This window comes from Mytilus californianus, unplaced genomic scaffold (assembly GCF_021869535.1).
Source record: "Mytilus californianus isolate M0D057914Y unplaced genomic scaffold, xbMytCali1.0.p SCAF_1, whole genome shotgun sequence".
Classification (NCBI taxonomy): Eukaryota; Metazoa; Mollusca; class Bivalvia; order Mytilida; family Mytilidae; genus Mytilus; species Mytilus californianus.
In genome coordinates this window covers 62550492-62569589 of record NW_026262581.1, presented here as the reverse complement: position 1 = coordinate 62569589, position 19098 = coordinate 62550492, and the positions used below count along the sequence as shown (strand labels likewise).

The 19098-nt window shown below is 31.6% G+C and overlaps 1 protein-coding gene across 4 annotated transcripts; it reads left to right on the top strand.

The window, feature by feature from the left end:
- The first annotated feature begins 692 nt into the window (after positions 1–692).
- Positions 693–14740, top strand: LOC127705681 (uncharacterized). Of its 4 annotated transcripts, XM_052210056.1 has the most exons (4): positions 1224–1284; positions 3142–3248; positions 7629–8470; positions 13231–14740. In XM_052210056.1, exons 3-4 carry the CDS (start codon positions 7653–7655, stop codon positions 13697–13699), a joined length of 1287 nt encoding a protein of 428 aa, XP_052066016.1. In that variant the 5' UTR covers positions 1224–1284; positions 3142–3248; positions 7629–7652; the 3' UTR covers positions 13700–14740. The 4 variants fall into 4 exon arrangements, with proteins under 4 accessions (XP_052066007.1, XP_052065999.1, XP_052066016.1 ...); XM_052210047.1 differs by lacking the exons at positions 1224–1284; positions 3142–3248 and adding an exon at positions 693–846; XM_052210039.1 differs by lacking the exon at positions 3142–3248 and having other exon boundaries at positions 1135–1284.
- Positions 14741–19098: the final 4358 nt, after the last annotated feature.

Sequence of the window (19098 nt, the reverse complement as noted above, 5' to 3'; positions counted from 1 at the left end):
TACAGTCCTATTCGTACTGTTGGGGGCGACAAATAAGTGTTTGAAGAATGCAACGCTTTTGCTATCAACAAATTTGGGTAAACAATTGTTTGTGGAGTCCGTAAGTGGCCTGCTGTCAGAAACATTTTGGAACCAACCCAATTCCCCTTGTTTTCTTGTGGCAGTAAAATTGTCTTTCCAAATCTTTCAATTTTCAATATATATTTTCCTTTTAATGCATGATTTTTTCTCAACTGCGAATTTCACCAACCAATCTAAGCATTTCACACTGTAAACTATGCACCATATTTAAATTTTTATTCAGTATTTTTCTATCATATTTTTCATATGCATATATGAGTTGTAGAGCATGCCACAATTTACAATTTGACCATGTTAGAACATTATCTGTTCACAAGGAGACAGATTTATAAAAAGATCTCTGCTTGTTTCTGATTCCTAGTTATTTTATCGTGCATATATTCTTGTGTGATGATTTATTCAAATAAATATTGTTCAAGCTAAGCAGCCAGCAATCAATCACACAAACAACAAAGCCCAAAATACCAGAAATACATTCTGATATTGGTACTTAATGAACCACTACCATGTGTCACTAAATAGTAATGTATTGGGTCAATCTGAAATACTTCTGATTCACTAACGATTGTAAAAGTATCAGTGTCTAGTTACAGTTCAATAACTCACTCTGTCTCGTAAGTGTTCAATAAGAAGCAAAGTCATGTAATGAATTATTTAGTTTAAGTTGTAAAGGATATGCTTCCTTCTTTTTATTGGAAATCGTATTAAAGAAAGAATTTACAGCATACATAGATGTAAGGAGTTCTCAATTGAAAATACACCATTGTAAGTACTTTGTTCTTTATTATTACTTTTAATTTTAGGTCAATGCAAGGCTTGAACTTGAGCCTACACGTGGTGTTTATATGTAATTATGTTGAACTATTTTACAATTCATTCTTCTATTGAAGTGGAAACTTGACTCGTATTATCATATTTTTTATCGAAAGATTTAAATAAAAATTTGCGAAGTTTGAATGTGGTATTACATGTTATAAGCATTACTTATTCAAATTATAACAACACGTTGTTAAACCTTTCCTTCTTTAAATATTTGATTTTGTCAAAACTCAGTAATGGAAATAAATAGAACTTTAAATGTATTAAATGGCTTTTGACTAATGAGATAGTCTTATGTTCACTTGACGCAATAATTGCACAATAAACAGTGGCATCTTGTCTGTATGCGCAATGGTAAGATCAACAGAAAAGACGCTTGTGTGGGTAAGTTCCAATTGCATTGCTAATATGAAATTGTGTTTGAATACTACATTTCTATTAAAATACATTATATTAGTGCCTTTCAAATTAAATAAATGAATAATTCACAATTTCACATTTTGAAGTTTAATATATGTATTTGGTAAAGATAATTGAAAAAAGCATACGGGGTATATAGTATTCATCAGATGGACTGGGGGTTGCTGACGACAAAATATAATCAAACAAATATTCTTAAAAATTTTGTTGACATAACTTCGAAAATGGCAAGGTCCCCTTCGGACGATCATGTATACAATTGAAACTATTTTTCATTTATTTTTTTTTCTTCTATTTTCATTATATCCTTATATTAAAGCGAACTAAGGTAATAACGTAATGCTAACAAAAATAGATACTGCAGCACTTAGAAATAATCAGGGTATTTTGTCCATGTGTAAAAAACATAAATTGCATTTCCTACAAACTTATATTTATAAAATTCATCATTTTAAAGTTAATCTTACATCTTATTCTCAGATTTTGATTCTGTGAAATATGAATAACATGATATATTGTATACGTCAATATGACAACAACCCAACGACACACAACTTAAAGGATAACTAGGATTTGGTGTTATGCTTTCAATAATTTAACTATGTTTAGCCTTCCCAGCTTTTTGCTAATGGTATTCCAAAAATATATGTTGTGCAAACAAAGTTAGTATCGGTGGATATTTCACAAGTATACCAATAAGTTTTAAAAGGCTTCAAACAGCTGGTTTTTGTCGTTTTTCATTCTGATTTTTAGTCCAGAACCACAATAACTACTAAACCCCACCATACTGTATGCCTGTACGAGCTGGGTCTTATCTTGCTCATAAGTTATTCTTTATTAATTTCTTTGTATATTATCTCTGTGTATTCGGTGGTTGATGCAGGATCCAATATTTTCGGTAATCTTTGTTAACTTCTTCTTTATAACTGTACACTGGGATAAATCATTCTGCAAATTGAGATCTAATATTATGAGAAATAAAATTTCAATATTTTCTGACTTTTTCCGTTTGACTTATGTAGAATGTGACTATATAAGGGGAACTGATTCTTTCATTAAGTAAAGCAGCTATTTTGTAGATAAAAGTTTAAACGAGGTAATTGACCGTGTTCATATCATTCTTTTAATAAGTGAATAAGTTTAATTAATAAATATCAGACATTACATTCATATTTTGTATAAGAAGAAACTGAGTAGGAACTATGAATTCCGAATTGCCTTATATCTTGATTTATGAGGGTCTGGATAGGGTTTATTGAATAGAGAACAATAGCCTAAAAATTTACAGAATACAGAATTAAGGAACCCTCATCCACACACTCATTTACAAAAAGTTAAAACATTTCGTGAACCATTTGTTTGATATTCGGAATGGACGTAACTAATATGTTAAAAGTTTAATAAACGTCGTTTGGTTGTGAATAAATTAAATAGTCCTAAACCTGAAAATAAACATAAAAGAGTAGCATCAACATGTCAAAATTGACATGTAGCTGACATGTTTTTGACCTTAAATGGTCATTTTACACCAAGTTTAAAGATGAATAAAATTAAATATGCATAACAGCTTCAGCCAAAGGATGTTTCACTGACATCAGCATAATTATAAATATATGACATCATGTAGATAAATATATCAGAAGTATATATAAAAAAATGTGTATATGAAGATCTCATAACAAGGTTGTTTTGTCAGTTTTTACTTAACTACCCGAAGTTTGAACGCATAACGTTAAAAAAGACAAAATTACTAAATTGAGTACTGATATCTAAGTACAAAAAGTGGCCTTTATATTTTTTTCTTTTCTGCAAATCAAATAGCGGCATCCACAGATAAAGTTGCCGATTGGGACTTTCATATAAAGTATGTGGTGGCGTTTTATATCACTTAGCTCGCCTCTATCAGTTTGTTCAGTGAAAAAACAAAAGTAAGTAAAATACTTCTAAATTATTTATCTCTGCCTAAAGGACGACCAGAATGTATACTTAATTATAGCTAGAATATGTGTAGTTTCAGTAAAAAAAAAGGCACGTCTTCGCATGCTAAACAATGTTTAATAAAGCAATATTGTTTGCATCAGTTGTTAATTTAATATTTGCACGTTCCTGATTGCTGTTCATTGAAGCAGTATGGTATTCAATTTTGTTTCGATCATATAAAAAATCCTTTGATGAAAGATGAAGCGTTAACATACTAATAACTTGATGATTACTTAATAATCTAATTTTTATTCATGTCACATTCAAATAAAGAGAATTGAAACTGATATTTAAAAAGTACCTTTGATAAGTTTTTATTTATTGCGTTAAAAAGTATTAAAAAGGGAATAATCAACATTCCGTGAAATTAATTTATTTGTATGTACCTTTCATTTGATAAAATGACGCGTATAATACAAAAACTATTTTCACCTCAAAGTCTTCAGATATAACTCTGGTTTGAGAATAGGCTTTTCAAAATCCTAATTTTTATCGATTTTATATTACTTTTGTGGTTTTTAAATATACAACCTGTACAGTAACTTAAAAATACACCCAGCTTCTTCAAATTGATTTTTTTTGGGCGGGTCGGGGGGTGGGGAAGTTCCTATATCAAAACTGTATTTGCTATTCTTACGAATTGAGAAATTTGTCCTGCAATTTTTCTAACAGCTCCCATTGGAATAATACAATACTTTTCTTGTTTGATCATATTAGGTTTAAGGGTTTTTCACACCAATGCATGGACTTCAAAGGAGTCAAAATATAGTAAACGTTAGGATCTTAAAAAATAAAATGGTCTTAATAGATAGGTCAAAATCGTCTTAAATCAATTTTGCCTCATGGATGATTTTGACAATAAGCTATATATATATATTACACATTACGGGTTTTTTTATCGAATAAAACCAGTGTACGGACTAATTGATTGATTTTATGTTGCAAAAATTTCATAGTTGGTACGATTTTAGGTCAGATTAGACCTGGAATAAAATATTTTATTTCAGCATTTCTCCAATCTACAGAATAATATAAAAATCTATAAACATTTATGAAAGATTGCATCATTGGTTTGTAATACTTGCTTTTCATAGGATATAAATGACCAGACAGTAAATTTAGCATGAATCGCGAAACTGCACAAAATCTTGCTACAAACAATATATATCGCACAATCCTTTATACCTGCATGAACGATTTTTTTAATATATTTTTTGTGCATCTTTGTATTCTAGTATTTGCTGGCAAAACACTTGGTCTCTATTATTTAGCAAAAATGAACCATAGCCCATATTTATTATATGATGACTATACTGACGTCACAGTCAGTCGTTAAGCCTATAAGCTTATAAGCTAACCTTTCAATCTTCTGAAAGCCCTCATTCAGAAGTTTTGAAATATATGAATAATTATGGTATCATACCTTTTTTTCCATTTTCGGTAGATTTAGAAGGCCAACTTATTCCCAAAATGTACCTTCTCCTGTATGACAAAGACGCAACTATCCAATCAAGTCGTGATATTGTGTGTGTTAGTAAAACTTGGGCTTCAGAGCCCCTGATTATTTTCACGGTTGGCAGTTATCTGACATTAATTTGTTTTTCCTTAAAACAATCAAAATTAAATTTTGTTCCTTTATTTAAACCTGTAAAAAGTCGAACTCTATCTTTACGTTTAATAAGGATTTTATAAAAGAATTAATTACCATATACCATTTAAAAGCTAGAAATATGTTTTTTTTTAATTCTGCCAAACTTGTATCTACGTACCTTTTATCGTGTTGTCTATAAATATCATCTTTCAATAACATGTTATTGGTATGCTAATGCACCATACAGGATTAAATAAAAATAAGATGTATTTTAAGGAAGTATTGATAACAAATAAAAGCGCCTATAATGCATTCGTCGGAAATTATTGCCTATCCATATTTTATGGAGATATAAAGTTAATACCTGCTGCATATATTTGATAACATTAAAATTACTATAGCATGTATAGATGATAAAATGTCCTATCGAATTTAAAACAAATTTTACTGTTTGAAAAGATACAATTTAGGTCAATTCCGAAGTTTTAAATTTTCTCAAGATAATTCGATCTACATATATCTATATCATTAATTTTTATTGCTTATACATCTACACACACAAATAGACCGGTGGTTTCACAATATGGCAAGCTATGGCCTTGAATCTACACACAAAAAGAGACAGGTGTTTACACAATATGGCAAGCTATGTATGGCCTTGAATCTACACACAAAAAGAGACAGGTGTTTACACAATATGGCAAGCTCTAATATGGCCCTTGAATCTACACACGAAAATAGACAGGTGTTTACACAATATGGCAAGCTATGGCCTTGAATCTACACACAAAAAGAGACAGGTGTTTACACAATATGGCAAGCTATGTATGGCCTTGAACCTACACACGAAAATAGACAGGTGTTTGCACAATATGGCAAGCTATGTATGGCCTTGCATCTACACACGAAAATAGACAGGTGTTTACGCAATATGACAAGCTATTTATCACGGAACTTGAATCTGCACACGAAAATATACAGGTGTTTACACAATATGGCAAGCTATGTATAGCCTTGAATCTACACACAAAAAGAGACAGGTGTTTACACAATATGGCAAGCTATGTATGGCCTTGAATCTACATACGAAAATAGACAGGTGTTTACGCAATATGACAAGCTATTTATGAACTTGAATCTGCACCCGAAAATATATAGGTGTTTTCACAATATGGCAAGCTATGTATAGCCTTGAATCTACACACAAAAAGAGACAGGTGTTTTACAATATGGCAATCTATGGCCTTGAATCTACACACAAAAAGAGGCAGAATATACAAAGGGGACAATCAAAAACCAAAAGTCGAAAAAAGACAATGCTATTGCCAAAAATAAAAACGACGAAAAGACCAACAACAGTTGTAAAACAGACCATAGAAGATCTTCTATCAACACAAAATTCCTCAAATGAAAATCAATACACATTAAGATTGAAACTAAAGACAAAGACGAGTTTCCATAAAAGAGAAGGCAAATTACTCTTTTTTCAGTTAAAATCGTTTGTTTAGATCTCAACCCCCTCCCCCTTTTAATTGCGATCAAGGAAATAAAGGAACGTACAATAAAATAAATACCTAGCTCTATCATACCGGTATAACAAATAAGAAATAGACCTTTTGTATTTTTCACCCTTAGGCTACTAATACACTCAGACATTCACGTGCCAGGAGATAAATGTGTTTCCCTCATGTCGCCTACCTCTTGTGAACGGTATCTTTATAGTTTGATTGTTGCTATTTTACAACCAAGAAGTAAATATCGCACTGTATATATCATTATAAAGAAATCCATGTTTACTTTAGAGTTTCAAAGTACCATTCATGTTAAAATAATCACATAATTTATTTTATATCAATAAAATTGACCCGTCAATGGGGCTCCTGACGACTTCTAAAGAGTCATTGAAAACTGGTTAAAAATGTAGCTTTAACAACGAAAAAAAGCTTTTGTTTTACACATTTTTTTGTCATAAATATGGGACAGTTTTAGGTCAATTTCATTATTGATAAAAATGAGAGGTTATGGCACACAATATAATCCCGTGATTAAACACTTTTCTTTAACTAATGCAGGTCAATATAATATTTCATATACTTTTGATTAACTTTAATATGAAAATCCGATATTGTGACGAAAGTAATCGTTACTTGTACCAGTACACTATCAAATATGTTTTATCTATTATTAAATGAATCGACTTAGCCCAAGTAACACAATGTAACTAAATAAAAGAGTCGTACAACGGGTGAATAACACTTTAGTTCTTACCCTTGGTTACTTAGTAAAATACGCTATTGAACCAATAAGTTTTTAAATACCCAACTCCGATTATGGTTATGATATAACAAGTACTTTATCTTGTATGTATGGTGTATTGATGTTAACGTAAAATTGCAAAGTGGAAATTTGTATATGTTCTTTTATTATTTCTTGCTATCTTTCGATTGGTTTGATTGTTGTAAGGATACTCAGTATGTTAAGTCATCGTTAGTGTGCGATCACTGAGTCAACAACACTTGATATAGACAGTTATTTGAGAAGTTGAACTTGGGCATGAGATTTTAGTAGACTGAAAATGCCAGATGAAACAGAAGTTTGGGCAGTTCCTGCTCATATAGGAACATCCCCACCATACAAATCAGACATGCGATTTCGAAATATGAAATTGAATGCGAGATTATTAGGTAGAAAGTCGAGAGAAAGAAAACTAATGCTACCGTGTGATTCTCCATTTCAGAAACGAAACCTTACTAAATATCCAATGGAATACAGCCACATGGAGTCTAGAAAAAATGCAGACGGACAACATATCGTTCGAAAAATAACAGCAGAGAAAGTAAAAAAAGCTCAAGTTGACAGTGAGAATTTACGGCAATACAGTTTAAAGATGTTTGATAATGCCGTGGACGTCTATACTCATCGCAATGATCAAAGAAATGTTCTATCTGAAATTCCATCTCGTATTATGTCAGGACATAATGGACCAACACATAACGGAAGTGTTTTATACAACAAAAGAAGCAATATTATGAATTCTATCCGTCTTAGGTCACAGTCAGAGATTCCAACTAGATTTAACCATTTGAAATCGCAGACAATACAACCTCAGATAAAGCAAACATTATGTAGAAGCAATAGAGAGTATACAGTGTCGTGTGTTTCACCAAAAGTGCAGTCAGCTAGGTCTGTATCAACAATATCCAACAACAGTGAGTTTAGGCTTATTCCAAATGGCTCTATGTGTTCAGAGGAATTAGATTGGGTAAAGTCAGAAATGAATGACAGTGTATTTGATGACAATGAAAACTGCTCAAACACCTCTTCAAGTGTTTCTATGGATCCTAGTTTTCTCAAAAGAAATCTACCTTCAGCGAAGCTTCATTTTTATTCAATTGAAGAGGATTCATCGTCAGAAGAAGACCTAAATGTTACAGATGCAGTGCCGACCGAAGAACCAAAAAAAGATCTTATACCTGAACCTCAGCCTGAAACCTCTCGACCCAAATCGGGAAAAGGACGACCGAAAAGTGGACGATCAAAAAGCAGTGCTAGTCCAAAATCAAAAGCTAAACGTGGAAAGTAAGTATACATGTATGTTAAGATATATGCTGAATACTCGAAGCTCTGTTGTAAAAGTCCCAGTTACAAGACTAGCAAAGTTTTTTGTAGGATTGATTACAAATTTGGTTTCAGTTAACTCTCCATGTGCTAATATTCAAAGAAAAGTTTCGAGAGAGGGTGGTATTTTTCTCCAATTTGGCACTTTGAAGCAAGCAAGTCCAAGACAGTCACCTTGGTATAATAATCAAATTGTGTACATCTTCATTCGCCTGGATCATATGATTTTTTCCGTAGAAATTCAATAAAATGTCTGAATTCCTCTCCTCATGTGAAAAATCATGAATGAAAAACGCCATTAGATTAGTATAACCCTTAAACGACTGAAGTGCTTTGTTTCAAATAATTTATTTACACAAACTTTTACTCTATATACAACTAGTATGGGTATCGTTTAAACTGTTGACCTTACTGCTTTTAACTTATAACCAATACCAGTTGAAGCTAAAAGTATCTAATACCGTTTTAAATAAGGAAAAAGACCATGTGCGTTCACAAAGAAGTAACCCTTGGCAAATTTGTAAGATTTTATACCTCTTTTGTAAAAGGAAATGCGAGAATTGAGCGATTAAACTCTACTGTTTATACTTGATAATGTGAAATATTTGTAAACATGTATTGAATTATACAACAATCTCTTATGTTATCAAAATTAAACTATTATGTAATCTTAAATAAGAAAGAACGCTTGAACTTTAAATTGCATTGTCACGCGGTTGGTAACAATATAAGATTACCGAGTATTAATATAACGAAAGAAGAAGATAAAAGAATGACTAAATTATGTTTATTTTAATCAACTTATAATTAATTCTATTCAAATTTTTTTGCGACTTAAAAATAACTAAATGTCCATCTATCGGTGTCGTGTATCTTGATCCGAGGAACTGTTACCTTTCTGAAGCACCTGGTTTTCATTGGAGTCTTGTTGCTTAGTCTTTAGTAGTCGGCGTAATGTTTTGAGGACTTGTTGGGTTTTCTCATTTAGCCATCCATGATAGTGTCTTTCAACCTTCAATTTTAGAATTCTAATCATCCAAAGACATCTTTAAACATCACTTTTATTCGATTTCAAACTTCTTGAAAACTCGCTAAAATAATTATATATATAAGGACAGATTCATTCAGCTGATGATATCGTTTATCCAATACATGAACAGCTCAAATGGACTGGTTTACTAATCGACATTCTAACATGACAACCTGGTCCCCCCCCCCCCCCCCCCAAAAAAAACGAAGCAAGAGTTAAAATGGAATTTTCTATGTGAGTTGCACGCTATTAAGTTCAATAAAATCGTTAAGTCTATATGCATTTGTACACTTAAATCGTGAAACACTTGAGTTTTTTTTTTTAGAATGTATTTTGATTCACTCAAACTAAAATGGCTGCCTTTCGAATGTGTCTGAAAGGTCTGCCTCAAACGCCAAAAAATCTTAATTTTAAAAGCATCGAAATAATTCTTTCCTGTCATACTCGAAGCTGATCTTAAAATGAGTAGGCATTATATTTGTCCGTAACTTTACAAAGAGTTTTCGTGACTTTGAAATGAAATAATGTTTCTTAAATTGAGAGACTTGACCGCGTAAAACAAAATGCATGCAGCTGCTTTTGACTAAACTATAGCCAATAATTTGATATAAGAGATTAGACAACAATACGGGTCAAAACTGGGTTAAACTGTCAAGTTTCTCGGTCTTACAAATTTATACAAAAATCTATTTAAAACTAATTTTAAAAATACAAAACCTATGTTAACAAAGGGAACTAATCATCCAGAAATATATTTTATATTGATAGCTGTCAAAACATCGAGTAACATTGAAACAGAATAAAGACTGATTTAATTTATTATTCATTAAATGCAGTGTCTTTATGTCAATTTAGCAGAACATATATTTTCGTTTCTAAACTTTACATAGGTTTACAATAGTATCCTTAGGAGCTCGATAAATATGGACCTGAAAAAGAGCTTGATCTTGTCCAAGGCTATTTTCCTTTTTAAATAAATGTTATTTACTTTAAGCACATCAATGTGTGTTGTCAGTTCAGTGGGTTCGTCTTCTAAATCTTTCGTAAAATTCAGTATGAAATCCCATATAAAAATACAGAGATGTGATATGATTGCCAATGAGGCAACTATTTGCCAGAGTTCAAATGACGTGGATATAAGCAGTTATAGGTCTCCAAGCGGCCTTTAACAATGAGAAAAACCCAGCATGTTTGTATCCATATTTTTGGATTTTATTCTTTAAAAATATGCTTGTTAAGTTTTCTTGGGGGTGAAATTGGTTGAGTTAAGATCCGAGCGACTAGTCTGCATGCCTGTTATAGTGTCTGCGTGACAAGAACGTTAAAGTGACATTTATCTTTTTAACGGGTTTAAATTGTTACTAATTAGGATAATAAATATAAAGTTTCTTTTGAAATTAGGGATAGTTAAACAATTTTATGCCTAGTTAAGATTGTTTGACTTAAATGTTTAAATTGAAAAATCTGTCTTCAATTTACCACTTTCAAATTTAAGTACTGTTTATTTCATTTTTTTTCTAGTAACTAACTTTTGGGAAACTGCAAATGTCAAACTTAAAAAGGTAAACCATGTCCCTTTTATTTATCAAAGCAGTGATTTAAATACTATTATACAGTTTGTAAATGAGATTTCAGCATATTTAACGTTGCTAAAAACAAATTAAATAATAAAATTAAAAAAACCCGGTCGTATCCCAAACAGATCTTTTGGAAATTTTAAGACTCTTAATACCCAATTAGTTAAGAAAGCTTTATGTACTTGGCCGTCTAGGAGGATCAACTCACATTTAAAAGATCAAGGCTAACCACAAGACATCTGCTAATTTGAAAATTGAATTTCATACGAGATACCATTAACATAATTATGAAATACCATGTTTGATTGATAATTTGTCGCAAAATATAGTGTGGCCCATATATTATTGTTTCTTGACGTCATTGGGTCAGCATCATAAGATGCATGGTAGGAACCGTATTGGTCATCGTACGTATGACCGGAAGCTTCAAGACCGATCCAGTTAAGGTTTTGCAAGCTAGAGAACGTCACTCATATGTACGTTTTTCATAAATTCATACAGATTTCTTAATACATAACTGTTTATCAGGCCCTTGTGTGATATTTGGATGAAAGTATAGAGAATAAGCTTAATATTAACCTATTGATTAGAATATTAAGAAACTCAATGTGCATTAGAAATTATGTTGACAAGACTTGCTTAACAAATCAGTTGTTTGAATTAAAACAGGGCTCGAGGTGTAAACAAGATTGTCATAAAATTTAGAATCAGTTGTTTGAAATAAAAAGGGGCTCGAGGTGTAAACAAGATTGTCATAAAATTTCAAATCAGTTGTTTGAAATAAAAGGGGGCTCGAGGTGTAAACAAGGTTGTCATAAAATTTCGAGATTTTTCTTATTATTTGTAGTACGTATATTATCAAATTTTCAATAAAATGACATCAATCCATTGGTTATTATATCTTTAATTTTCATTACTGTCTCATCGGTGTATACCTTATTTATTCTGTTATTCAAATATAAATAATTCGATAGAATTGATATTCAACTTCATGAAATTCAATATGATACAAATATTGATAAAAATTTGGCATAATAACTGACGTACTTAACATGTTTTTCATGGTTCTAAATGTTACCCCTCTTGATTCAATAATCATGTCACAATTTCTAATTGAGCTGTTGCATTGTTGACAAAGATGTGCACGCTTAATTTTATCGTGAAAACAATCTGAATTTCATTTTTTAAAGAATTTTGGTCTATTTTGTCTAGCATCTCTACTTTATATGACGACACGATAAGTATTGCATGAACGAAACAATTTCTAAATTAATAGAAACCAATTTGTTTACGCTTTAAATTTTAGAAGATAGTATTTCTTTTTTTACGAACGTGTTGTGCTCATCTTTTAACTTGGCAACCCAGTGTAGAAATTTCATCAGGACAAATAGTTTTTGTATTGTTTTGTCTGCATTTATGAAGGCTATTAGAAGCAAATAATAGTACGCTTCAGAGTTATGTTGAATTGTGAAAAAAATGCCGTTCCATAGATATATTTGTTATTTCATAGTACTAAGTGGATTATAAAGGTATTTCCCCTACGTGAGGAAAGACCTTATTGTTTTCTAATGTATTTTTTTTTATTATCTTTTGCATGCACATCACTCATACATTCTCTCTATTCCAATATACAATGTGTGCTTATAAGTGTCTGCTTTCCTTGTCGGTTAAATGTAAGCAATGTTTAATTTCAATTACTTTAGTTTTAACTCTCATATTAGCCAGTTATGAAACTGAAAGAACGGATACATATTTGCTTTGTGATAATAATTGTTAGTGACAGCGACGAAGTAATTTCCTCAAATTTACCATCATGCTAAACGAAGGCGTGAAAACACAATACTTTTAATTCCATACTATTAGTACACAATCAATAAGATTTTAATATTTCAAACATGACATACATTGATTTTAGAATTACTTGGAGTTCTATCAGCTGTTAAAAGTCAATTATCTTATGATAAAAGTTCTCACAGGAACTGGTTAGTGTACAAAGTATTAATGTTTCACAAACGTCACTGATATAAACATTGATCTTAACTATTTTGCCAATAACGACGTAATAAAGTTCGATAGTAATGATTTATCATACTCATATTATCATTTTTTTTTAGATCACCCAAAAGTAAAAAGGGTAAAGATAAGGAATCAGTTCCTGTTACTCCACCACCTCAACCTGAAGTTAAAGTAATTGAAACTCCTCCGGTTCGTAAACCTTTAAAGGGTCCAAAGTGCTGGGTAGACGATGCTACAATTACAAGTGAAAAGGAAATACTTAACGACGATGAAAATATTTCACAAACTTCTAAACCTGGAAGTCCTACGTGTAAAAGTCCTGCAAAATCAAACGTTAGCTTCAAAAACCAAGGTGAAAGTCCAGACATAGACAATGTTCAAACTTTACCAGAACCCGTGAAAAAAGAACAATGTTTGGTGCTAGAGGAAGTAGAGCAATACATTCCAAATGGACTTCCTTCTTTCATATGTCCTAGCTCCGAAGAGCGATCTCGACAAGAAGCCATAAAAGACTGGCTTGCAGGGTGTAACTTTGGATCTGCAAGTCGATGTGTACCATTATTATAGATTTTCAATAACAAGAATTTCAATATACCATGTTACTTACAATTAATAAGTAATTGTCATTTATTTAGTAAAAGTTCATTCGTTTTTCTTTGAAATTTCTTTTGCCCTTAATCTAATTAAAGTTAGATCTTTAATTGATCCTAAATTTCTGATATGTCGTGCGTAAAGATTCATACGCCACATATCAGAAAAGGGGGAGCAATTTAAACACCTAATTTCAATTAGGTTGTTCTACTCAATGATTTATATCATCGACGCATTTCGTGTCGACATGTTGTGCTGCTTATATTCAAAAGACAATTATTGTGTCAATGTTTACATTTCTAAAAAATTGTATTAAATCCAAAGTATATCTGAGTATCAAACTCTAAACGTAACAGAACACAGGCAACAACAGATCTTTGTGAGGGGTTCGCAGGGTAAAACATTCTACTTCATTTTCGCCTTCAATATCATTTTTTCTGGTATTTAAGGAACTGTGAACTTTTCTCAAACAGTAAGATCTTAACTTAATTAGTGTGCATCATATCAGTTTAAATGATGCCACGTAAACGTGTAATATTTGCTACTGCCTATCTGTTTTAAGGTAGAAACGAACCCTTTTCTTAACTAATTAAGTTTTATGTTTACAATAAAAATAACAGTCATGTTCGGATACTGTTTTACGTGAATTTAATATTTGTTTTTGAGAGAAAAAACCATCGTCAATACAATGTGTTAATTTGTTGAACAATGCTTTTAGTTAACACCAAAACCTGAAATTAACCCAAAATTGTCTTGTTTAAGATCAGGTTTCCTGTGAGCGTCTATGTCCCTTTCTTTCACCTGTCATACAAAATGTACCTATGATGTAGAATGTTTTCCCCAATGGGTAAACCGTATGTACTAGTCAAGACTATGACATACAGTCGGTATACTTCCGAATGATTTTATTGTGTCCAGAGGTTCTCAAGTGAAAAATAACTATAATTCTATGTTAGCTCAATTGTTATTCCATATTTTGTCATAAAATCTTCATTAAATAAAACCATTTTTTGCATATTTTACTTTATTTCTTTATTTTTTAAAGGGGCTGGGGGTCCTACGCTAATTGCATGCACCAAGAAAGCAAAATGAAAAAAGATGATCGAATATATACACTGTGTAGTTGCAATAAAAGCTTATATTTGTAATAGTTCGGCACATGGATTTGAAATTTTGAACGGAAAGATCCAGGTTCAGATTTTTGGTATTTATTGTTTTAGTTGCTGTATATTATCATTATCCATTACCATTTAATGCATTTTGGTGATCAACGATCAAAGATTGAGACATAATTCGACGATATATTGACTTCACCGTTAAATATTTGAACTATGGGTAGGAATCAATATGAAATTCTAAGTAAAAAAAAATGGTTGTTCGTTCTGAAATGAGGATAAAAAGGTCGCCTCGGGCAGTAATGTATTTAGCAGATGTTACACCAATAACTCCTCGCAATGAAAATGGCCAGACACAAAAAAACGCGGATCTTGAATCCATTCTATATACAGAATATATATACTTTATTGGCAAACCATGTCAAAATAGTTTGAATAATATAAATAAGATCGTCAAACCATATCGATTCAAACAAAGTACGAAAACAAGCTTTTAAATTTGGAGAATTTCCGCAACTCTTTGTTTTGCTAACCCGATCTAAAGAACATGGGTTCGAAGTGATCTTTATAAGACTTCTCTGGGACCATTGGACCAGTTGGAAACAAAACTTGGTCAGAATCATACCTAGAGAGTTTTGTTACAAACCGTGATGCCTGTGACCAGCAAACATGACGACTTCAAAATAGATATAATTGATCCTAGTCTTAAATTGTTGCATTGCTCCAGATATCTAACAGTAAATCGAAATACACCGTTGATAGCTCATCCTTTGATTCAAGTATAACAAAACTATAACAAACTTTTCCATAAAATTGAGTCAGGGTTCGTGAATTAATTCTAAATATTCGTTGATGAAGAATTTCTTTTTGAATCATGAACAAATAAAAGATCGATAAATGTGCACATTTAATGTCATACGACAATTAAACAAATCTGAAGCCTGAGCTTTTAGGTGGTGTTCAATAACGTTAAAGGGCATTAAAAATGTTTTCGTTTGTTATTTTGTGGTATAATTTCCCCCAAGACTTTTTAATACCAAACTCTTTCTAATATTGTCTTTTAATCGACTAGTTAGTAATATACTATAATGAATTGTTCATCATCGAAGTCGATTTTATGAGCATACAAATTGGAAACTGGTGAAGCAAGAACAATATAAAATTAACTCCTCTTATGATAAAGGTAACAAAGTCGATAGTTTGTTTACATCGGTAACCATATTCGTACATTTTGAAAGACTGTTAATTGGAAATATACATGCAATTGCAAATTGTCTGATTTTCTTTATTCATCGAGGGAATTGTATTGGAAGTTATTGTCTATTGACAGCAACTTAAACTGTTAAACTATTGATAAGAATCGATATGAAAAACTGAGTAAACGGATGATGATCTGTAATTGTTTACATCTTTGCCCTGTCGCATTGGCCTTATTTTTCTATTTTATATGTTCAGTTCAACAATGAAATACTAGTAAATCAATTATATTCTGATCAAAAAGAAGTTTCAGTTCATATCATAAAATTGTACACTAATTAAAAAATGAAAACAACACGTTATAAATGTAATGCGTCCGAAGCGCTTTTTGGGATTTACTGTCATCAGGAACGCTCAAAGCCGAATATTTGAAAGCCAAGGATGTATAAATCCGAAACAGTTTCAGAGCTATATAATCAAAAATGACCTAAAATTATAGCCAAATCCTTCTAAGGCCAACTTTGCCTGAGGGAGTTGAAACCTTAGTTTCTTTGTAATGAATGACATTCTTCAAGATGTGGAAAATACGTCGTACCGATAATTTCATCAACAGTTCTTAATATTAAAAAGTAGAATGATTTTTACTGAATCATTATGATTATCCACAGGAGATTAATGTACAAGGATGTAAACTATTGGTAATCATACAGCCATCAACATTGAGTAAAATCATACCTTATAGTAAATTTTAAAAGGCACCGGCATGATAAAATGTGAAACAATTCAAAAGGAGAAACCAACGGTGTAATTTATACAGAAAACATTAAGCAAACAACAAATATGGCAGGCAACCAATGACTACTGAATTACTGGCTCTTAATTTGGAACAGGCATATAAAGAATGTGGCCGAGTTAAACATGTTTGATAGAGCTTATATCTCGCTTTTTTCTGGAAGAGTGGTGAAACATCACAGCATAACTGTAACTAGAGGATCTGAAGTGCCTGTGTTGCTCACCTTAATCAATGTGCATCTTCAACAAAGGTATCTTGCAAACATTATAGAATATAATGATGGGTTTTGTCGATTTTTGCATTTTTGGCAAAGCTATGATTATTAAAGAAAACTGTTAATAGCAAAATGACCAGCAAGGACAGATCTACTAGTAGCTATAATTGTCTGTCAACTCCTTATGCATGATGTTATTGGTGTAATTGATCGTAAATGACAATTTTGCCCATGTTTTCGTTTTTTCGTTTTGAAATAAAAAAAATACAAGGTATAGAAGATGGAGAGAAACTGTAAAAAGTAAGATGATCAACAAGACAAGATCTAGAAATAGGGCAAAGAATCTAAAACTACTATGGTAGATAGAGAACAGTTTTCCTTATTAATTATAGCTTTGTAAAAAATGCAAAAATCCACGAAACCCACAATTAAAGGACAGAAACTCCTAAAAGAAGCCAACTGACAATTTCGGCTATGATGACTAATTTCTAGATCTTGTTTTGCTGATCAAATTTACCTTTAAAATATTTCCTCTATCTACTACAAAACGCATAGATGAAAAACGCCATTTAGGCCAACAACTTCCCTAAGTAATCGACTGATCATGACTTATTTGTAGACATTTTCTTGCTGATTATGTTTGCTGTGTAAACTTTCTCTCTATTTTACTTTTTAAGACAATTGGCAAAAACACAATAAAAATCGTCATTTACGGGTAATAACTTCTTTAATGGGTCAATCGATGATTTCGGTCATGATGATTTTTTGGCAGATCTTGTCTTATAATTTTCAAGATAAAAGACAAAAGCGGAAAACAAATGGTAAAAATCTCCATTTAGGGGCAATAACTCCACTAAGGAATCGATTCCTGATTTCGGCCATATTGACTTTTTCGCAGATCTTATCTTGTTTATCATTTTTCATAATTTCTTTCTATCTATTTAGTATTCAAGATAATAGACACAAACAAAATATATTGGTAAAAATCTTCATTAAAGGATACTCACTCATATAAGGAGTCAACTGACCATGTTAGATACTTTGCAGATCTTGTTTTTTGTTCACAATTTTTGCCATTTAAAGTTTCTCTGTATCTAGTTTAGTTTCCAAGACAGTAGGTAAATATAGAAAAATGATAAAAATCGTCATTTTAGGGCAATAACTCTTATTAGAGGTCGGCTGATAATTTTTGTCCAAATAAACAGTTTGTAGATCTGTAAATTCTGAACAGGTTTGTCCTCGTCAGTTTTTTTTTTCTCATATGTTCTATTATTGTCTTCGTTGCCATGATGGGTTGGCAGATGGGATTATCTGACACCGTTTTGAGATACCCTATGGATGATGTAAAAAAAATTGTAAAAGTTGATGTCGACGGACACCAAGTTATGAGATTAGCTCTCTTTCCCCTTTGGGCAAGGTTAGCTTAAAATCAGTTGAAAAGGGCTTGACTCATCAGATCGACACGAAGCACACATACACAAAGTACCGATCTAAGAGTACTAGCAGATACTGAAAGTCAATTCAAAGCCAATTTCAACAAACAAATATACCATGTTTTCCTTAAATGAATTTTCAATCAGTACACATCACACGAATTAAATGCAAAGATGTCAAAAATAGAGAAAAAATAACATGACTGTGTGCAATGCCAAAAATAAATATCGAAAGGAGATAGGTACATAGGTGTTCATAACTGTATAACAATACATATTTTAAAGTTCAATGTGAGTACTGATAAAGACAATATTCAAAGATCAGATTCTTACTACATTGTCAAATTGATAACCTTAAAGAATAATTTTATGCAAGATGATCGTTAAGTTTATATGGATCATATCTAAATTTACGGGTTTTATAAACAACATCACCTTAACTATGATGTAATATCTAGTTTGACTCCAATCTATAACTAATTCCTCATGTGTGCGGGCATATTAGTTAGTCAAGCCGGAACCAAAATAGCAACACTCGGTGAGTTACATAGAAGGAACATTTCTGTCAAATTTGAATTAAACTTTGGTGTTCAATAAACGATTTCCGGCCTAAATATCTTTCT